The sequence below is a fragment of the Mauremys reevesii genome, linkage group 9 (assembly GCF_016161935.1).
Source record: "Mauremys reevesii isolate NIE-2019 linkage group 9, ASM1616193v1, whole genome shotgun sequence".
Classification (NCBI taxonomy): domain Eukaryota; kingdom Metazoa; phylum Chordata; order Testudines; family Geoemydidae; genus Mauremys; species Mauremys reevesii.
In genome coordinates, this window is record NC_052631.1 from 89,689,618 (window position 1) to 89,712,979 (window position 23,362).

The following is a 23,362-nucleotide window of genomic DNA, read 5'->3' on the forward strand; positions in this document are numbered from 1 at the left end:
AAACATAAACGCTTTTTTCTGTCTATACAGATGGTGTCTGTATGTGTATATGGTGAAAGGTTTATCATTAAACAGAATGTGCAAAATTTTACACACTCAGGTCACCATTAAAAGGGTCAGCATTTATCAACAGTGGTAGAGGAGTCAACATTGTAATGTTTTTATGCATGAAATAGAGTGCAATTGTAGTATGTGATATCACCAGAGCAGATTTCTTTACAATACTGAATATTTCCAGCATGCAGTTTATCGTATAAAAATGCAAAAGCATGCTTCCCATCCCGCTTTTTAATTATGGCAAAGACAGGCCAAAATTGGAAGCTCTAATTATTATTTATTGACTGCTGGCAATGTGAAAAACCCAAAGTCACTGCTCCAAGGGTCTTATTGTAAATGTTATGTTGGCCATTATATTGCTGCACAGCGTGCTGAGCTTCTGAAACTGGGTAGCCAAAACTCTTCTTGCAATATTGGATTTTTGGAGGGGAGCTGCCTCGCTACTCAAATCACCCCAGATAACTAATCCTGCTGCTCTAAGCTTCTGATCCTACATATTGATGTCAGTGGAACTACTAAAAGAAGCAAAGTTCAGCCTATTCATAAGTGCTTGCAGACTCAGGGTCTTGTTTATGAGGCATTTATTATTTAGGAAAACTGTGATACAGGTTTTAACAAAGCTGCTATAAGCCAGACTACTTACTCTAAAAAATTCTTTGGTTGAGCCTGAATCCAAGGTTCCATAGGCTATTTCAGTTTGCTTCGCCAGATCCTCTGCACTTTCTATGGGAGAGACCATCCTTTCCACAGTAAGGAAGGCAGCAAGATTGGCAGTGTAAGAAGAGATGATGATGAGTGTGAAGAACCACCAGACTCCTCCGACAATTCGTCCTGAGAGAGATCTATGGTAAAACAGACAGGATCAAAATTGTTAATCCATTCTGTGTTTGTCTTCTAGAAGGGAAGCAACATTTTTATTATAGCATCCTAAACTGGGCCTGTAAGGTTTGCATGCACAATCCTTTTGGTGTACAAAAATCCATCTTTGCAGATTTTTCTTGTGCACATAAAATGGATGATCATAAGCCAACTCCGGATATCCTTATCCAGGCAATACTTAGGAGACGTTTCACTGTTTGAGTGAAAACTGAATACAGAGCTCAAGAGTTGTCTCTAAGGCCCCGATCCTGCCAAGACTTAAACTAGGATTTCAATGGGATGACTTAATTTTATGCACTGTTAGTACAGACATAAGTCTTGGCAGATCTGAGACTAAGTGCTTGCGTGCCTATGTATCTGTGCAAATGGGGACATATACAAATTGTATAGACACAGATGAAAGCACTTTCTTGAAATTTTGGCCTTGAATTAATTTTTAATGAGGCCAGAAGTTGACAGAGAAAAGTTTCAGCAATAAAGCTGAAGATGATACCACTAATGCTTGAAGACTCTATTTGTGCACTTCTTGCTTGGTCCTTGCAAAACCTAGTTATGAGTTTTGTCCTGAGAAAGGAATGAGTAAGGTGATGTGCAGGGTGTTTCAAAAGTTAATTGGATGTGTAGTGTGTAATTATTGGGTAAAATATGCAGGTGTAGCATGGTATAAATAAGGTAACTTGTAATTTATTTATAAGGAAAAATTGATGCAGTTATTACTGCCTGGCATAGCTTGGGTATGCATTTTAAAAGAACCAGAACCTGAAGCATGCACTTCCGTTCCAGAAGTCAGGCACTATATGTAGATAAAGGAAGGCATCTATGGGGATTGGAGGGGCCAGGAATAGGTCAACAGCAGTTGACCAATGGAAGCAGAAGATCGGTGAACACAGGAACTCTCCCACTCCCGCACCTCCCACTCGTTCTGCAGAAGATCAATGACAGGTAGTGGGCAGAAAAGTCCCATCCAATGCTCTATGCTAGCTGATTACATGCAAGGCTTGGAGATAAATAATCTCCCCACTGAGGCCTACACAAGGGGAGTTACTCCCAGGGAGCAGCATGAGGTCTGCTCATGCCATGGCTCAATGGGAATTAAGGGAGTCTGAATCCTACACATTAGAATAAGGAAACATTTTTATGCTAATTAAAATGTGCATGTCTAAAACCGACTGTTCCAAATGATGCATGTTACTATTCAATAATTTGGGTCTGCCACATTCCCATCTCAGCCCACACCACCAAAGCAGCACAGGAGTGAGGTGAAAAATCTAATCACTGCCTGTTTTTTCCCTTAGCTTTTTAAAAAATGCAAAAGAAAAAAAAACTAAAATAATTGTAAAATAAAAGGCCAGTCCTCAGCTGGTGTAAAAAAAGTGTAGCTCCATTGTAGACAAGGGATCTTAACTGAGCATAAGGGCCTAAATGCTTGTCTGGGACCCAATCCTGTATCCTTTCTCAAGCAAAACCCCAATTTTAGGGCATAGTCACACAAGGTCCTGAGCACTCTAGTGCCAATCCAGCAATGAACTTAAGCATGTGAGTAATTTCACTGAAGACAATTAGACTATGTTCATACTTAAAGGTAAGCACCTGCTGATCAATGACATTGTGATCAGTAACACTGCAGAAGACTGGTACAAAATTCTCTATTCAACTACTTGTTCTAGTTCTCGCTGATTCAAGTGGAAGCAGAATCAGGTCCCAAATATAGTAAAGTCCATGGACCTTGATTCTGTAGCCCAAAATTTACATCACAAATTCGCTAGAAATGATTGAAAAACAGAACTCCATTTGGGACACTTGCAGTATATTTTACTTTTGGAACAGTGCACTTACCACACATTGAGGAATGTTTGTTTGACTAATAATGTACCAGTACAGGGTTTTGTGGCTAAATGCCTGTTGTCAAACCTGTATCTCTTCCGCTCTGAAAATGATCCTTGGTTTTATGTAGAATAGAGGAAACGAGGAACTTTACATGCACTGGCAACCATAATTCTGGCATTTCCTAACTTTTGAGTTCTTGACTTTGTAAACTTAATAATGTTCTTTTTTTTTTGGTCTGTTATTTATGTGTACAGAAATGTCCTACCAAACATTTACAGCTAAGGGTTCTTTCCTCTCAGTATTATAAACAAGGAAAAGTGTCTATTTTGAATAGAAGATGGGTGGGGGAAAAAAATCAAAACCAACCCCCCCCCACAACATAAAGTTTTCATATTTTTTAAAAGCCTGACATATGAAAATCCCTAAGAATATTTATTTTTATGATTTGGACCCTACCATATATAATTAATTTTATACATGTCATTGCTAATGATTATTTACATGGTGTATGCAAGAAAAAGTGTCAGTAGACACCAATCTTTTGCAGTGATAAAGAAATAGACAAGTTCAGCAGTAGAGTTTATAGCAGACAGACCATTCTTGCCCTTGATGCAGAGAAGATGAGAAATTCTTACCTGATTATTGGATTCCTTCAAGCCCCTCTGTGCCACCCCCAGGCAGTGGGTACAAGTTCGCCTACCAACAGATGGAGATGAGAAAAAGGCAATATTCTTGTGCTATAGCCCTACCCCTAACCTCATAAAGGGGGGGCTGGCTGGCCTTGCCCACTGAGGGGATTCCTGAGTAATAAAAATTCTATTCAGTTCTAAGAAAACCCAACATCAAAATACACATTCATAAAAATACTGCCAAAACGGAAGCAGAGTGGGAAATCTGGGTTGGGTTAGAGGGACATGGAGAAATCACACTAACAGGTATGAAGTTGCGATTCTCCAGTATATCGCTAGCCCAGGGAACATCAACAGCAAATCCCACTGCAAGAACAGCTGTGGGCTGGTATCCAAAGATACTGCTAAACTGATGGATTATAGCTCACATCACCCACCTGCTGAAGTCAGTATCTGCAGAGGCCACTTCGTCAAGTCTGTAATGATGTGAAAGAGTACGTAAGGCTGTTCAGGCAGCCACATTGCTCAGCTCTAGAAGGGAAGTATTGCCTCTTTGCCCATGAGGAAGGGATGGCTTTCAAGGCCTGAGCTATGACAGAAACTTCAGTGTTTTGGACAGCACAAGCTTTCTTAATGCAGTCTCACGCTCAATAAGACACACAAGGCACAGAGGCTGTTAAGCTTTCCTTGGGGCCTCACAAAACGATAAATAAGTGACTTGACTTTCTAAATTCCAATTCTCCTGTGGAGTCCATAAGAAACACCCTTTGCAGTAAGTGCATGAGGAGTCTTTTTTTTCTCCTCTCAGGCACTTACACAGAATTAGGGGAGGTGGGGAACAGACTTGATCACTACCTCATTCTGATAACATGAGCAGTGAAAAAGCTTGAAGCTCCAGCCCCCGTCTGCCCAAACAGAAGCTCGCTAAAAAGGCAGCTTTAAAGATTAGTTACACCTGTGTCAAGCCAATGCAGTGGAGCAGCCCGAGGAATTTGTCTAAGATGTACCTCGGAGAAATAAAGTGAGTACCTGTGAGGGCGTGTTAGCAATAGGATGATATCCTACGTGGCTAAGGGAGGGCAGAGCTTTGAGTTCAGATTACAAGCTGCCAAAAGAAAAATAAAAAAATCTCAGCACATCCACTGAGGAAGCCCCAAGGTTGAACACTACCCAAACGGAAGTTGGGACTTGTCAGAACCAGGTTAAGAACCGACCTGGGCCCTTTGACAAGAAAGGACCACAAATCCAACATGAACCCTGCTGCAGGAGATGTTACTAATATTTCTCTAGTGACTCCGGGTTTGGGCTACCAGGCAGAAAGCCAAGCAATACAGGAACAGTGAAACCACAGAGCCATATGATGATATAATAATTTATACAGCTCTGTACACACCCAGAAAGGTAAGCGGTTCTTGTCCTAAAGTGCTTATAATGATAAAAATCAAGACAGACACAAGATAAAATACCTGATGACAGTTCTGGGGCTGGAGAGTCCGGGCATTGAGATAGTGATGAGATGAAGGGAGGCGAGATTGCCCAAAGAGATGGGATTTCCTAAGGGATGTGAAGTGCAAGAGATGGTTCTTGGAGGATGAGGAACAGGTTAGTTCTCCAGTTCTCTGATCTATTTCTGTTAAATCTGGAATGAGCTTCTGTTCACTCCAACAGCTGAGCTCATTTCAGAAAAAGCTGGATGAAACCATAGAGCTGTTTTCCCCAGAGTGCTCCAGAGAGCATGCAGAGAAAAATTAAACACTCACCACTCTGAAGCAACCTACATTAAAGTAGCTACAAGTGGTGATTTGGACGGGTTGGAAAAAAATCTCCGAGGACAGTAAAGATGGAAAGCCAGTGTCTAGTCCAGCCAGCCAAAGAATGCAACGGGGCAGGGTCTGCCAGCCTCTTTTGTAGGGAAAATAACTTCACAGGACTTTCCCCTCCCAACTCCATCTGCTGCTATGAAGGGTCCTTATACTCACTGCATGGGCTGGTGCAGAGGGCTGAGGGAAAAAAGGGTTAACATGCAAACTCTGCATTTAAATTAGGCTGATAATAAGAGATTACTTATAATTTTACTTGAGCTGTCACATAACCTATTGTCCATTACTCAGATAACAATTACAGAGAAAAGGATTACAACTTAAAACACCTACAAGAACCATTGTAGAGAGGTCACACCTGTACAAGGTGTGCAGCATTGCTGTTTAAAAAGCTCTTGTTTAAAAAATACAAGCAACCTTTGATGTTTTATAAAATGCACATTTCCTCAGTGAGTTGGCAAACTGTACAACATTCATTTTAAATGATTTTTTTGGCATTAACCAATTCATACTGAGCTTGAGACAAAGACATGGCAATTGAACAACAGCATTATCAATATAGGGTTTCAGGAGGTGCTTTGAAAGGGAAGTAAACAGAAAGTGAGCATACCTTGAGAGGAAATTTGAAAGGAAGCATGGAGTTAAATGAGAGGAAATTAGCAACAAGAGAAAAACACAACATTATTATGTAAAAGTTGCATTCACTTTGCAGAACAGTAATAAATTCTTATCTATAATCAAAAGCGCCTGAATTTTTCCTCTACTCTTGAACACAAAAATGTGTATTATTTCGTATAAAAATTATAAGAAAAATTTGGCTTTGCAGACATCCATTTTTAATTGGCCTCTTCTTACCAATAAAAGATTAATCAAATATAAGAACGAGCAAGGCTGGCTGGAAAACTCTGAACTTCCTCAGGGCAAAATCTGAATCTCTGCAGCCACTTTTTCTTTCAAGTATACATGTAAACTGTGAGCCAAGTTCTGCACTTACATCACCAGCAAGCTCACTGAGTGTGATAGAGCTGCATGAGGTAGAAGCTTGCACAGGATTTGACCACATGACCCAAACCCCAGCTGATGAAAGATTGCAATAACAGCATTTCCAGTTCTGACTCCCATTCTCCCGCCACAGAAACTCCACGGGAGTTACATGCCTACATGCTTTTGAAAATCCCACTATAAGTAACTCCCAATGCCTTTAGGAGGAGTCACTTGGTTTTAACAGAGGAAGAAATAGGTCCCTGGGACTCGACAGCCTTAACCTATCAGACTCATGCAATACTTTTAAACAAAAAACCTTGACACTGATTCGTAGAACCTGCAAGGAAACGATTTTGCTCAAAACAAATACGAATTTGACTGTGCTTTGTGTGGCTTTTTATTGCTGGGTAGATTCTCCATTTAGATAATCTATGTCTGAACCCCCACGAGTGGATTCTCAATACTTTAGCTCACTATGCTGACAACTCAGTAGTCTTTGATAGCAGAACAAAACAGCTGGAACAAATGTTGATTCCATAGAGGGATGTACTGAACACAGCGAGTAGCTGTTATCTGATTCAGGTTAGACAAATCCTATTAAACATGGAGAGTAGAGTATAGGGATATATCCTCTGGAATATCCACAAAAAATACTCACCCATCATAGATCTAACTAGCCAAGAGATGTCACAGTTATTCCACACAAAGGTAGCTGAAAGAGCCTTTATCAGGAAGCACAAAAGTGATCGCTCCAGAATGCTCGTCGGCATCTCTCTAAAAGTGCTGTACACTCTCACACAAGAAATGTATTCAGGCAAACTCACAATGGAAGAATGAATCCCTTTTAATGCCAATAAAATATTATGAAACATTCAATATACTCAATGTGCTATGAATGATGTTTCTTCCTGACAAAGATATGGATTCAAAATGGAATGCTTGGGAATAGTCCTTTTCTACGGAAAATAAACTAGACATTAAATCAGCTCAAGGCTCAAAGTAACAGTGTTTCCAGAACTTAAAACATTTTACATTTTTTTCGTAAAAACTCATTTAACTGTCTGGCCTTCTGTTATCGGTAAAGATAACAAAACAACCGAACAATGTCTTCAATGGATGTTTCATGTATTAATATTAAGCTAAAAGTTATGGCTGGACATATTTACTGCCATCTGTGTATGTTTGGTATTTCCAAGTCACCTATAATTGTGGCATTGATAAAGATAGAATATATTCAATTCATTATGCAAAATATACAAGGCCGAACAGGTCAAAGAGTGACATGAGAGCTTAAACCCCCCCCAAACCTTATGCACTTTTATTTACTGTCAATAAACAGGTCTAGTGGAAACAGCATAATGCCTGCAGCTTTCCATGTGATGTCCCAGTGCTTATTTCCCGGTCCTTTAAATTGGGCAAACACATGGTCAACAGCAATTTAAATGCTATCACTGCTCCATATCTTTAACAGCAAGCAAAGGGGCGTAGTTTTGGTGCAGATTTTGGGACTAAACCACAAACATAGTGCATAGACACGAGGAGCAGGCTAAACGCTATAGATATACAATCAGGCAGCACATTGGAACACTGACTCATTTAACAGATTTCTTGCTAACATTAATGTATGCACATACTTAGGAAAATGTGTTGTGCACATAATTAAAAAAAAATTAATCACAGTAATCAACTTCTCTTTCTTCACTGCTAAACTATAGAAATTGCTAGCTTTCAAATATAACACATCTAGCTCGACACTCCTTACATGTCCTAAATCCCTAATGAAATTAATAGGCGATTTGAGTGTGAAAGGAATGCAGGGTCAGGATCAAGATCTAGGTTATAAGCGATGAAATCCTGGCCCTTTTAAGTCAATGGAACTTTTGCCCTTGACTTCAACAGGGATATGATGACACCCAAGATTTCTCTTCTTATATAGACTATGAAAGTCAGGTAATTTGTCAAAGAATTAGGTATTGTCTGCACATTGAGAGGGGCACAGAAAGCATATGGAAATGGGCTCTATTTGTTTTGAATATGAGTGCTTATTAAGAAATCATTTGGTTCCCTAAGGTAATACACCTCTACCCTGCTATAATGCGACCCGATATAACATGGGTTCGCGTATAGCGCAGTAGCAGCGGGGCTCCGATGGCACTTTAAAGGGTCCGGGGCGCTGGCTGCTGTGGGGAGCCATGGGCCCTTTAAATCACCACTGGAGCCCTGCCGCTGCTACCCCCGGGGCTGTGGCAGCGGGGCTCCGGCTGCTGCGGGGAGCCCCGGGCTCTTTAAATCACCACTGGAGCCCTGCCGCCACTACCCCAGGGCTGTGGCAGCGAGGCTCCGCTGGCGATTTAAAGGGCCTGGGGATCCCCGCAGCGGCTGGAGCCTGGAGCTCTTTAAATCACCGCCGGAGCCCTGCCGCCCCTACCCCAATAACAAGGTAGAGGTGTTCAGCTTCAGCTATAACATGGTAGGGATTTTGGGTCCCCACGACTGCGTTATAGCGGGGTAGAGGTGTATATGTTCACAACTTTGTTAAAGAGGAAAGGGCATATTGTTTCTACTAAATGAGTCTTTTTTTTTATAATTATGGTAGCTATACACTGACTTTAAAAATATTATTATACAAACCAGTTAAGATCCATTACTGTAAAGCTATGTAGATTTAGTGCTTATCATCGACGTCACCAATATATTTTAATGATGTATGAATAGAAACATTTTTACTATTACTTTATTTAAAAAACATTTTGAAGTATGCATTGTTCAATCAAGAGAACTTGAGCACTCTGCAGTGCTTTGTAAATTTTTCTTTAAAAAGCAATCAAATTCTACGTAATATCAGTATTGTGTATTAAAATAGAGCTAACATCAAACCCGTTTTCCTAACGGCTTATTCAGAAAGACTATTTGCATGAAAAAAAGTAATTTTATGAAAACTGGTAACACTTATTAGAAGGCCACATTGACTATGAACACAAGGAGATCAGACAAGCCTAGAGTTACATAATGATGCACATACAGTACAATACATAACAACTCTTAGAAATGTACATATGGAGAAATGAATATATGAATGTGATAGTAAACAAATTAGTAATGGATGAATGGATGGTGCAATGGAAACACACAGAAAACTAAAGCTCGAAGGAAAATTAAAAAGGCAGCATAAGCTGAGACTGGCATGGAGGTGTTTTAAAGTGCTGTTGCATGTGGTTTTTGAAGCAGTTCTTATTTTGCATTGCAAAATAAATATGTTATATGCACCAAGCAGATGACCGTAAAATGAGATATGCAGCAAAAACACGGTAGCCCTCCAAGCATTGCTGAAAATGTAAAACCCTATGCATTTTACAGTCTCAACATGGTGTATATAAGTTTTTGCAGAAATGCATGAATGGCATTAAAGGCAACACCACTCACACGCTTACCAGGTGAATAAGCGTAGTGGTTTGATGATGAAGCTTAGCATTGGATGGAATGTTAAACAAAAAATTTGGAACTGAAAAAATTGAGAAAGTAACATATATGCACCATGGCATCAGCATATGACCATAAAATGCAAAAAGGTGATGGAGTGATATGGAACAAACCTTGGAGAAATATCGCATCCTTGCTGCATAAAGGCACCCAGGGAAAACCAAAGGCTGTTAAATATTCCAAACTCATTTGGAGGGTCAGGAGGGTTCTGGGGGTCACGCGGTTCTTCATTGTTGTCTTCCAAATGCCATTCATAAGGACTGAATCTGCTGACTAGGAAAAGAACTACGCTGACTCCAATGTAAGCAAACACTATACACATCCAAATTTCATAAGCCAAAGGATCCAGAAAGGAAAATACACCAGGTTTAGATTTCTGAGGCTTCTTGATCATGATGGAGATGCCCAGACTCATAAAAGGTTTTGAAAAGTCTATGACTTCTTCTCGTACCAACGTTATGGTGAGTGGAGCAACAGCTATGTCTGCTCTCTGAAAAGAGAGAACATATTGGAGTTAGTCACAAAACAGTCACCACGTATTACAATCTACAATCTCAAACAAAATAATTAAATGATAAAGCCAATAAAGAATTAGAAGAATCATTGGTTAGAATTTCATTGCAAATTGCATGTGTTTTGGAATCATTAAAATGATTTAAGAACATTATATTATTGATAGAAAGTTAATAATAATAAAATTATGCATAATTCTACGAGGGGCACAATGAAGAAGGGGCGCGTAACCTAGCTACATATGTTCTCCAACTAATATGGATAAAGAAAGTGAGCTGTCCAATTAAATGATTCTGTACTTCCTGAAGATGAAGAGGGTTATGTAACAGAGTTTTACTATAATCTTCACACTCAATTTTGCTTTATCGAGTAGCCATAAACTCTCATTAAAACTGTCATAAAGCCAAAATCTGTCATTCAACACCATGATGCTGGGGATTGAAATCACATGTGGATTATTTTGATGACAGGCCTTTAGTGTCCATTTTGATTCCTTAACTAGGCATTTGTTAATTTTTTTCCTAAATTCTAGGAAGGGATAATAATTACACCTGGAAATATCAGGACTAGTTGAGAACGCTTGTTATTATATTGCTCTTACATACGCTCTAGAAGCCTTATGACATGACAAGAGTTTCCCCCCTGTTGCTTTTGTTGCTTACCAGTGATAATCTGTGTCTGGAATATGCTTTGAGGACATAATGGACAAATTCTGTGGTTCTCTATGGTTTGATTTTCTCTCTCTCACTTTCTTTTTTTTATTTTAGCAAGATCAGCTCAGACTGATTCGTTGATGTAGGCTGGAATTTCCAAAGGAGCTAATGAACGTAGGCACCCAAATCCCACTGAATTATAGCAAAATAGTCGAATAAAGTTTGGAAACGGTGTGATGGGATATGAGACAGTGACCTTCCCACCTAGCTGAGACAACATTGTTTAGCACAGTTGCCATTTTCACTGTAAAATCAAGAAGGACAATCAAATGGCTACTATGAGGATGAAGCACCCAGAAAGAATGAGCAGTTTTTATTTATACACAAGCCATAACCTCGTCATTTTCTAGTCCTAGGGCTTGTCTTCACTACAGGTGAAGTTGACCTAAGTTACACTACTCCAGGGACATGAATAACGTAGCTGGAGTTGACATAGCTTAGGTCGACTTAGCCCGATGTCTTCACTGCACTGCGTCGACGGGGGACACTCTCCGGTCGACTTCCCTTACTCTTCTCAGGGAGCTGGAGTCAGCCGCAGAGCGCTCTGCTGTCGATTTAGTGGGTCTTCCCTAGACCTGATAAATCGGTCGATTGCAGCAGTGTCGAGCTCCCTGGTAGTGAAGATGAGCCCTAAGTGCTGTAATTGCAGAAGAGCTCTCTTCCTCTGGTTGTCTGCAGAAGGGAGTGTGTCTGGCGATCCTTTTCATTTACATTGCATTGGAACCATGGAATAATCCCATGCTAATTAAACAGTAGTAATAAAGGTCAGTCAGTGCATATGTAATAAATAGCTTGTATTGTCTGGGAAGATTGCACTGTTACTGTGTTTCAAATACAGCCTGGATCTTCAATCTAACTGGCAGTCAGGGGGAGGCTGTGTCAGGGTTGCCAACTTTCTACTCGCTCAAAACCGAACACCCTTGCCCCGCCCTGCCTCTCCTCTGAGGCCCCTGCCCAACCCCTTTTCTGAGGCCCCCTCCTCACTCCCCCTCCCCGGTTGTTTGCTCTCCCGCCCTCACTTGCTCAATTTCACTGGGCTGGGGCAGGGGGTTAGTGAGCGTGTGTGTGTGAGGGCTCCGGCTGGGGGTGCGAGCTCTGGTGTGGGGTTGGGGATAAGGCATTTAGGGTGCAGGAGGTGGCTCCGGGCTGGGACTGAGGGGTTTGCAGTGCGGGAAGGAGCTCTGGGCTGGGGCAGCGGGTGGGGGCATAGGGTGTGTGTGTCAGGGGTGCAGATTCCAGGTGGCGCTTACCTCAGGTGTCTCCACTCTGGCTCCTACATGGAGGCACAGACAGGTGGCTCTGCATGCTGCCCCACCCACAGGGGCCACCTTTGCAGCTCCCATTGGCTGTGGTTCCCAGCCAATGGGAACTGCAGAGCTGGTGCTTGGGGCGGGGGCAGTGCATGGAGCCCCCAGCTGCCCCTACCTGTAGGAGCTGGAAGGGGGACATGCCACTGCTTCTGGGAGCCGCACAGAGCCATGGCAGGTAGGGAGCCTGCTTTAGCCCTGCTATGTCACTGACTGGACTTTTAACGGCCCAGTCAGCAGTGCTGTCTCCCTATTTGGCTGATTGCTTTTCTTGTATGATCTAGAAACACTGCCAGGCTAGTCCCATGGCAGTTCCCCATTTACTTTCTCACATTTCGTTGTAGTAAGAATATAGCAAGTAGTACTCAACATGTATCTTTTCTTAAAGTATCATAGCTAATGATTTTGGTATGACGCTTGGCTGAGGGCTACTGATGAGGCTGGTTTGGTGCAGGTAGCCAATGGAGCTACATCACCACATCTGGTCTTATACAAATCAGGGCCCAGTTCTACTCCATTGACTTCAGTAAGCACAGAATCCAGTATTGAGGGATATGACAACACTGGGGTTTTTTAACTAGCCTTACACAACGTTTTTCTACCACCTAATGGAAGTGAATTGGGTCAATTAGGGCAGATTTATCGGAAAAGCTTAAGGGGGAAGATAGCATGTTCTAACTATTAGAGTTTCACAAGTTTTTGCCTTAAGCGAAAGCTCATGAGGGAATTCTCCCTCTTTCACTGTTCTGTAACCTTCACAAAGTAATAATGCTCCAGAGAATTGGGAAAAGTTTTGCAATGCAAAAGTATTCACTTTCTCCATTAAAAGGACCAGATCCGCAGCTGGTGCTAGTCACTGAAAGTGGAACCTATGCCAGTTTTCACCAGCTGTGAGTCTGGCCCAAAGTGTCTAAATGAAAATAATCTGTTTCTCTTTGCCTGATGTTTGCTACCTATGGAATGCAATTTGCCTTAGAGGCATTATGAAAAGTAGCTATGAAACATATGGCGTAGGTGTAGCTGCTTTTGTAAGCTAACTGTCTCAGCTGGATTCCTCCATAACTAATGCACCACAAGGGTTTAGTCTACACATTTCCAACTAACAATCTGGAATACTCCTTTCTGAAGTATATTTGCAGTTAAGGAGGGCACCAAAAAAGCTTTTATGAACCAATTTAAAGCAATTTTAAAAAATATATGACCTTTAAGCTTGTGCCCTAATTTTTCTGCTGCTTTAAATGTCAAATGATTGAGTTATGGGATGAACAATCATATATGCCCCCAGTGTAAAACTATTGACTTCAGTAGAGTTACAGCAGGGTTCAGTTTAACCTAATGTTTACAATGTGTGTGTAAATATCAGAAACTGATATTTAACTAACGCAGCACTGCGTATAAATAGAACATGAGTAGAAAGGAGATTTTAATCTTTTAAAACAAAGAGAATGCCCATGCTGTATTGGTCATGTCTCTTAACTGAGAAAGAAAAAAAATCACCTTGGAAGGGGCAATCTAATGTAAGCAAAACAGATATATATATATATATATATATACAAAGGTGCACTTATTCCAGCATCAGTCATACTTTTTTTGCAAACTGAGCTTCCAAATTCAATGGGACTACTCACATGAGTGTGTGCAGGACTGCCCAGTGCTGTTTGTTTTTATTTTTCTAAACTCATTACTAACTACTTGAGCTAAAATGCTGAAGTGCTTGCAAAAGGAGCCTGAAAATGCAATAATAATATAGGTCCCATTTGTAAACCTTTTACTCACATTGAATAGTGCCTTACTCTCCAACTGGTCTCATTGACTTCAATTAGACTGTTTGTGGAGTAAGGCAGTATTCAAGAAGAGTATCAGAATCTGTCCCAATATAAAGTAGTACAGGGTTACATTTTTCAAACGCACCTAATTGAATTAGGAACTTAAGTCCCATGTTCAAAAATGACCTAGTCATTGAGTAGCCTCAAGGTAACAGAGTGCCTGAATCACTTTTGAAATCACTAAATCTCAGGCACTGAGGTGTTTTTGAAAATGTTGCCTCTAAATCTTTGTACCGTGAAGCATCTCAACACACTTAATCTGAACTATGAACTACATACAAGGCTCACTTCTTCCTTAACCACCTCTGGAAGGAACTGTAGTAACTAACAACTACTGCACATCAGTTAAGACAGGAAATCAAGAATTTATGTAAGCAGAATACCTTAGAGAGAATTTCTCTGGCTGGAATTTGGCCAGGATTCCAAGGATTCCATCCCTATGTTTGTAATTCCCATGGAATTTTTAATGACCACAAGTGGTCAGGACATTTATTTCACACTGTATCTGAAAGGCAGCAGCTGGGGCAAAAGCTAAGTGCAAACTCATTCAAAGAGAAGAGTGACGCATCCTGAATTGCCAACATCACAAGTGGGTCCTGTAGGCATCAATTGGGAAAGGACTGATGAATCAGCAATCTCTGATTCTGGCGATGAGAACTATTCTCAACCTCTGAGATCTGCCCATCATAGGACAAGGCAACATCATTCCTCTAGCAGAAAGTCCTCTGTGGCCTGTTGCGGGTCAGACACTGGGTTTTGAAAGGGTAGCGAGGAACTCCATTTAGATGAGTCGTATCTTTCACCGTTCCTGAAAGCTATGCAGGAACCATTTCCTGCAAGGTTTCTGTGTATAGCTAGATCGCTCTGTGTTATGAGACACGGATTGCTCTGATTGTGCCCCTTCACAGATAACTATGAAATTGATGGTAATTAAACACTTTTGCAGGATTTCTCCTTGAATGTGATGGTTTTCAAGTACACAGACCCATTCATTTCCATCAGACTTACTGCCCTACTAAAAGAAAATGGGATTCAGAAGAAGGTAGCTCTTAGAGCAGGGGTGGGCAAACTTTTTGGGCCGAGGGCCACATCAGGGTGGTGAAATTGTACGCAGGGCCGAGGCAGGGGGTTGGGCTGTGGGAGGGAGTGTGGGGGGGAGGGGTGTGCAGAAAGGGGCTCAGGGCAAGGGATTGGGGCAGAGGAGGTGTGCAGGGTGTATGAGGGGGCTCAGGGAAGGGGGTTGGGGTGCAGAGTGCAGGAGGGGGCTCAGGGTAGGGGTGCAGGAGGGGTGCAGGGTGTGGCAGCGGGCTCAGGGCAGGGGGTTGGGGTGCACAGGGGTGCAGGGTGCAGCAGGGAGCTTAGGGTGGAGGGTTGGGGTGCAGGAGGGGGCGGGGTGTACAAGGGGGCTCGGGGCAGGGGGTTGGGGTGCAGGCAGGGAGTAGTGGGGGAGGTACAGGAGGGCTTCAGGCTCCAGCCCAGCGCCGCTTACCCCAAGTGGCTCCTGGGTGGCAGAGGTGCGCACCGGGGCCAGGGCAGGCTCCCTGCAGGCCTGCCCTGTCCCTGGCCCCGTGCCGCTCCCGGAAGCACTGCAGCCCCTGGGAGAGAGGGGGTGGAGGGCTCTGCGTGCGCTACCCTTGCCGTGCCTCCAGGTACCTTCCCCGAAGCTCCCATTGGCGGTGGTTCCCCATTCGTGGCCAATGGGAGCTGAGGGGGGGCGGTGCCTGGAGGCAAGAGCAAGGTATGGAGCCCTCTGCCCCCCAGCCCAGGGGCCGCAGGGACACGGTGCCGGCGGCACCGCGGGCCGGATCCAAAGCCCTGAGGGGCCAGATCTGGCCCACGGGCCGTAGTTTGCCGACCCCTGTCTTAGAGCTTATAGAATTCAATGAGGCAAATAAAAATGGCTCCTAAATTATATTCAAAGTTAACACGCAACACATTGTTGTTATGCTAATATTAGTCATCCAGAGGCAGCATTTCCTAATACAGCTGATAGGAGGTGGTGTACCCAGAAACGTTAAGCCAATTAACATTGAAGTTGACAACAAAACTCTCACTGGATTTAATGGGAGCAAGATTGGACCTTTCACCATTAATAAATTAACTCATTCTACTTTTTTTTTTACAGTGAAAAAGGAACATTTTAGTCCACTTACAATGTACAGCACATGCAGAAAAATTTTACAGTATTCTTCTCTAGCCAACCTCAATAATTGTGCTGCATGGGTGAAATTTGCCCCTGTGAAGAGGGCTAATACTCTTGAGCCCTATTGTGAGAACTTACAATAGACTACTGGACCTGTGTTGGCTCCCTGCACAGGGAGCATTTGATCCTGTATGCACTGGTTAGAGATTGCCAGGTTTCAGAGATGGCTACATTTTACTAATTGGTGACATGACACTGGTATATACAGGGTGTGATCTTGTGGCCTGGAGACTTCAATGAGTTTTCCATATGTGGGACAGTTGCAGGAGGGTTTTTTTCTCAGTTAGGGGATACGACCATAATTTGCAATCAGTCTGGAAAGTCTCTTGAGGTCTTTGGAATGCTAGAAAGTTTCTTTTCAGAAACATTAATTTACAGCATTTGGCTCTACACCTCTGCAACAGTAAAACTATGATATTTTCTAAAATGAGAAAATAAATATCCATTGTATTTTGTCCTTTTAGTTATATGTGGAAAGCACAATATATTTAATCTACACCAATGATATAAAAAACAGCTAATGGTCATAGTGTACTGTAACACCACTGTAACACCACTGTAAGTGTAAAGACTGTTCAGGTTAATGGAAAATATTTGCAGTGACTAGAATGGGGTGAAAAATGTGTGATAAGTTGTGCTGGAACGGCGGCACAGATAATGTAGTTTGGGGTGCATGGGTGGGCAGGCAGAAGAGATACCTGAAAGCCCCAAAATGCAAGCACAGTTAATCCCAATGCCTGCAAGTGAAAGAACTAAGCCCTTTTAATGATAAAACCTTAAACATTTTGATGAATGTATGCCCTACTTATTATAAAAAGCCCACTTAGCATTATACCAGGTTACTTATTATCTTCTGTCTCATTTTAAACTCTCTGTAATGATCAACATTGATATTATTTAATGAGTCAATGAAGTTTCATTAGTAAAGCATCATTTCAAAGGACTAAAAAAAAATAGCCAATCTTCAAGAAATTTAATTTATCAGTAACTAACATGGTGCACACCATTATACACAGATTTTGGTTTCCAGCTGTGCAAAAACTATCTTCTTCCAATGAAAAATGCTTGAGTAGAAGTTGCGAGTGGAGGTTAATAGGAAAGGTTAATAAGAGCTGATTAAGAGCTGTGCCACAAAAGAAGTGACTATTGCCTTTATTTAAATCTGATCGCAATGTCCACGCCTTTCAGCCAGCCTGTCATTTATTGATTGTACCAGAGAGGGTTTTTTAATAAGCAGAAATGGGAAAAAAGAAACCTGGAAAGCTAGTCACAGTTGTGTACTGTAAATACCTGCCAATGCCTGAGTTTGATTGCATAATCAAGTCTAAACTCTATTCCATACACGTATATTATTAAAATAAAAACTAAATTGACGTTAATGGGGGTTTTGTCTGAGCAAGGACAGCAGTACTCCTTGCTAAAGCCTTTAATATGTGCAAGGACGTCTTTTCTGCACACGAATCCCTGCCCCGCGTTGGCTCAAGCAAATCAGGTGTGTTTCTAATTAGCTGCTCGAGTGTGCAATCACTTGATACATATACAAATGTGTTGTTATGAATATACACTTGCACATTTTGGAAATGCAAGTAAGGAAGCCCTTTGAAAATTTGGCCCATCATGTATATTCTTATACAGCTGCATATCTGTAGACTTTCATGTAGACTATGCCTGTTGACCTACTCACTTGAGTGGTTATGCTTCACTAAAGAGGAACACCCACAACTCATTATTGCAAAAATCTATTTTCAGGTGGCTTGAATTTTATATTTGTTTCTTATAGGCCAGTCATTTATTATGCTTGTAAATTAATGCATGGTTAGTTCATGTACATAATGATGAGATTTTGGGGGGACAAGTCAGCTAAAAATCCACTACAGGAACTATATGGTTCTGGCACTAATTCACTGAAGAATCTCCCAACACATATTTTTAGACCCTTGGTAGGTTAATGGTTAATAAACCATACTGGGTTCCATATTAACCAGCCACAGTCACTGTACATGTGACTCACAATACATGAGTTGTGAATGTGCTGGTGTAACAGGAATCCATTGCTGGATGATTAACTACAGAAAAGGAACTAGGGAATTCGGCGCATTTGAAAATCCCTCTTGGGGGCCTATCTGCATGTTTAGGTGCCTAAGTGCTGAATCATCATGTGTTTAACTGTTACTCTATGCTGTATGTATAAGAGCAAAGATTTATTATATATCCAGTAGTATTTTATTTCAGGATTCATTGGACGGATTGGCTGATGCTCACTTTTGCACTGACAGTTATTGTCAAAGGATAGATTGTTATGTAGACTCTCTTACTATCTTATTTACATTAATAGAATAAATATGTTGGCAATTTATTTTGAATATAATTAGTTATTCTGACCCTTGTCTGCAGTAATTGATAGGAAAGTTGTTTTAAAAAATCATAATAAAATATGATAACGAGACACTGGTTTTAGAAATAAGGTACCAGTATTGCCAGTTACCTTTGATATATTTTATGGGCAGTCTCCGTTATTCACAATACTTTAATTTCTTTTCTATTAATAATTAGTGGTTCTAGAATATAGATGTTCATCTGGAAGCAAAAGAAACCTCCCCAAAAGCCAAACATCCAAAAAAAGAAGCAAAGTGAACAAATGTGGGAGGAAATGTTTGCCAAGAGAGGGGAGGGATAGCTCATGGTTTGAGCATTGGCCTGCTAAACTCAGTGTTGTAAGTTCAATCCTTTAGGGATCTGGGGCAAAAATCTGTCTAGGGATTAGTCCTGCTTTGAGCAGGGGGTTGGACTAGAGGACCTCCTGAGCCTGGGCTGTGCTATAAGCATACTTTGCATTTTGTTTAAAATTGCACATAAATTTCTCTGTTTATTACAAAAATTAAAGAACAGGTTCAAATCAGTGCAAAAATTAACTTCAGAGTAACTATATGGGGGATGGGAAGATAGGAAAAAAGCAACAGCTAGAGAAAAGTAAGCATACTTCTCCCCAGGCTCTCCCTGCTGGAAGGAGATGGCAGCTTAGTATCTTGGACATCCCAGCTTACCAAGCCACCTCTCCCACTGGAACAGGCCCAGAAGTGGAATAGATGGAAAAGATGAAGGTGCCATCTGCTCACACTTCTTCCTCCACCCGGTCAAATCCAAAAGAAGAGAGGTGGTGGCTCAGTTACCTGCATTGGCTCAGGTTACCAAGCTGGTATCTGTCCTTCTGGAGCAGAGTCCGGGGGCTTCCAGTACTTCTTTTTTCAGGGATCAGAGCACCAACATACGCTTATCACAGAATCAGAGAATATCAGGGTTGGAAGGGACTTCAGGAGGTCATCTAGTCCAACCCCCTGCTCAAAGCAGGACCAATCCCCAACTAAATCATCCCAGCCAGGGCTTTGTCAAGCCGGGCCTTAAAAACCTCTAAGGAAGGAGATTCCACCATCTCCCTAGGTAACCCATTCCAGTGCTTTACCCCCCCCAAAAAATTGGAGATATACCTATCTCCTAGAACTGGAAGGGACCTTGAAAGGTCATCATGTCCAGCCCCCTGCCTTCACTAGCAGGACCAAGGACTGATTTTTGCCCCAGATCTCTAAGCAGCCCTCTCAAGGATTGAGCTCACAACCCTGGGTTTTGCAGGCCAATGCTCAAACCACTGAGCTAGCCCTCTCAACCACCTACTGAAAAAGTTTTTCCTAATATCCAGCCTAAACCTCCCCCACTGCAACTTGAGACCATTACTCCTTGTTCTGTCATCTTCTACCACTGAGAACAGTCTAGATCCATCCTCTTTGGAACCCCCTTTCAGGTAGTTGAAAGCAGCTATCAAATCCCCCCTCATTCTTCTCTTCTGCAGATTAAACAATCCCAGTTCCCTCAGCCTCTCCTCATATGTCATGTGCTCTAGCTCCCTAATAATTTTTGTTGCCCTCCACTCGTCTCTTTCCAATTTTTCCACATCCTTCTTGTTGTGTGGGGCTCAAAACTGGACACAGTACTCCAGATGAGGCCTCTGTTGAATAGAGGGGAATGATCACGTCCCTCGATCTGCTGGCAATACCCCTACTTATACAGCCCAAAATGCCGTTGGCCTTCTTGGCAACACAGGCACACTGTTGACTCTCATCCAGCTTTTTGTCCACTGTAACCCCTAGGTTCTTTGTGCAGAACTGCTGCCTAGCCACTCAGTCCCTAGTCTGTAGCAGTGCATGGGATTCTTCTGTCCTAAGTGCAGGACTCTGTACTTGTCCTTGTTGAACCTCATCAGATTTCTTTTGGCCCAATCCTCTAATTTGTCTAGGTCCCTCTGTATCCTATCCCTACTCTCCAGCATATCTACCACTCCTCCCAGTTTAGTGTCATCTGCAAACTTGCTGAGGGTGCAATCCACGCCATCCTCCAGATCATTAATGAAGATATTGAACAAAACCGGCCCCAGGACCGACCCTTACGCCAGTGTGTGTGTGTACGTGTGTGAATATTCAACTACATTACCTTCCTTTAACAGGCAGCCTCGCATTTACACGTAGACTAATTTATTACTAACACAAACATGGCTACCTAGTATAATGTACTGGATTTTCTTAACATAATCAGTATTTTCTTGTACTTGAGTGGTCTAAAATTTAGGTGAACCAGGTAGAGGTAGAGCTTCAATGCCTGATTCTTATCACTCTCCTAGCGGTGTTCATCATGAGTAACCCTGCTGAATTTACACTGCTGAGGTTAGAGTCAGGCCCCAGGTTTCTAGCCAGCATTCATTTACTTACTTGTCTTTTTAATTATTTTAAATCTATCTACCTAAGGCTCTAGGTGCCCTAACTCATCATTAATAATTGCAGCACTGGAGTTCATTTCTCTCTTGATGATGGACGTGGAATAAACAGGGCCCATAAAAATTAAGCCAGATTAAAAAACACAGCCAACCAATCCTCGTCCCTCCCCACTGCAGAATTTGAGGGTTTCTGAAACAACTAGGCTTGCTAATCTCTGAGAAATATTACTGAATAACGCAGTTTCAGGCATCTTCTTTATTGCTCATGATGCATTTGAGCAGTGCAAAAGAACCCTCCCCATTCAACCAGGCACATAACAACTGACCTGATCGGGCAGGAGCTGTTCAGTCCCCTTTGGGACCAGGAAAAAAGAAAAAACGCCACGTAGAAACATCCTTCCTTGCAGGAGAAGGAAAGTGACACAGGAAGAAAGACTAGATGCTCCCTGCTCTCAGGGGCTGGGAATTCTTCCCCTCAAAAGGCCAGAGAAAATCCTTTCTCACTCCAGGCTTGGGGAGTGAGAGAGACATAGCACATAGATACAAATAGGAGATGAGAGCCTGGTTCCTGCCTTCGTGAATTATTGGGTGTTCTTGTCTGCAGGTACTGGAGAATTTATTGGTTCTTTGCTTTTTGAGAAGTAGCCCAGTGCTATAGTCACTTTGAAAGATCTTTGCCTGATCTGGGAATTGGGCCAAAACTTAGATTGCATTCTAAATTACCCCTTATGGAGGATCAGAGAGACATTACACCAGGTGTTCACTGTGTGCATTCCACTGGGAAGCAAAACCCCAGCTGTCACCAGAAGTACTGAGCGCAGGAACGAGTAAGCAACAATAGAAGATAGTGCTATGGAGTTATACAGTGGTTGTGATTAAAGATCAGCATCTGCCACCATTCAGTACCATGGGAGATGCCATCATTTCTCCCAATACTTAGAACAGGAAATAAGTTATCTCATGTATTACGGGTGGTATCTAAAGGTTGACTTTTGAATGCCGACCACTCCCTTCGAAGATATTAAAACACTTTCAAAGGCCATATTGACACTAATGAAAAAGGTGTGTTTTAACAAATTAGATGAAATGTTAACGAACGTGTATTGATGAACTAATGTGTGTTAACACACACATGTTAAAATCCTAGTGTAGATAAGGCAAACTGTAGTTTTAACATGTTATCTGGGCAAGGTAAACCCCAGGGCTAACGCATGTTAAAACTACAACCTGCCTTGTCCACACTAGGATGGGCAAGGTGATAGTTAACACTCTAGCTCAGGGTTCTCAACCTTTTTCTTTCTGAGCCCCGTTCCCCTGCTATTAAAAACTCCATGGCCAAGCTGTGCCACAACACCTGTTTTTCTGCATAGGGCTGGGACTAGGGGGTACCAAGCAGGGCAATTGCCCGGGGCCCCATGCCACAGGGGGCCCCCAGCGAAGCTAAGTTGCTCAGGCATCAGCATCAGCCCCGAGTAGCAGGGCTCAGGGCCTGGACTGCAGTCCTGCGTGGCAGGGCTTTGATTACCTGCCCTGTGCCCCAGCAAGTCTAACGCTGGTCATTCTTAGCGGACCCCCTGAAACCAGCTCGCGGCTCCCCAGGGGGCCCCAGACCCATGGCTGAGAACCGCCGCACTAGCTAACATGTTAAAAAATGCACCTTTTCCCTTCGTGTAGGCATGGCCAAAGTGTTTATTAATTACATCCTCACAGCCCCCCATGTGAGGGGTATTATTATTCCCATTTCAGAACTGGAGAGCCTAAGGCCAGGGAGACTAAGGGACTTAGGGTACATCCATGCTTTGAGCTGCGGAGGGAGGGGAATTCCCAGCTTGAGGAGACATACCCATGCCGGCTCTGATTGAACAAATGCGCTACAAATAGAAGCACAATCTCAGCTCGAGGGAGCAGCTGTCGAGTACATGCCTAGTGTCTTGGATGGGTACATACTTGGGGTGGCTAACCCTGCTGGCCTTGCCTACCCTCTATTTTTAGCACACTTATTCTATTAGAGCTAGCGTGGGTCTATCTTCTTGATATGGGAATTACGGGCAGAGTTCGGAACAGACCCACCTCTTGTCCTCCCCTGTCCTTTTTCTCCCAGCACACTGCTGCCCCCGCACTGAGAATGGTCTTCATCCCATTCCCAAAAGCGTGATGCTATTTAAGCACAAGTGGCCAGAATCATTCGAAGCAGAACATTATTCCTTTCTGTGGGCTACTTTAATGCAGTGAAGTATATCGGCACTTTCAAACATTACATATGACAGCGGAGAGGCTGCCTCTCCCTGAATTCCCCGCTCCTCCCCTTTGCTGCATCTTACCTTCTTAAAGCGGTTCTACTAAAGACTCTTTCATCAAGGGA

General features: G+C 42.4%; 1 protein-coding gene across 5 annotated transcripts in view; it reads right to left on the bottom strand.

Annotated features, from left to right (window-relative positions):
• The window catches only part of GRIA3 (glutamate ionotropic receptor AMPA type subunit 3), a 212,130-nt gene that overhangs the window by 54,174 nt on the left and 134,594 nt on the right, over positions 1-23,362 (bottom strand). For all 5 annotated transcript variants that reach the window (XR_005584420.1, XM_039487320.1, XM_039487321.1 and 2 more), the window contains 2 exons: positions 9,790-10,166; positions 701-899 (listed from right to left, as the gene is read on the bottom strand). Coding sequence is in view for 4 of the 5 variants with exons in the window: in XM_039487320.1 (XP_039343254.1) it covers positions 701-899; positions 9,790-10,166 (576 nt within the window). In the remaining variant the exon portion in view is untranslated. The remainder of the gene's footprint in view (positions 1-700; positions 900-9,789; positions 10,167-23,362) is intronic.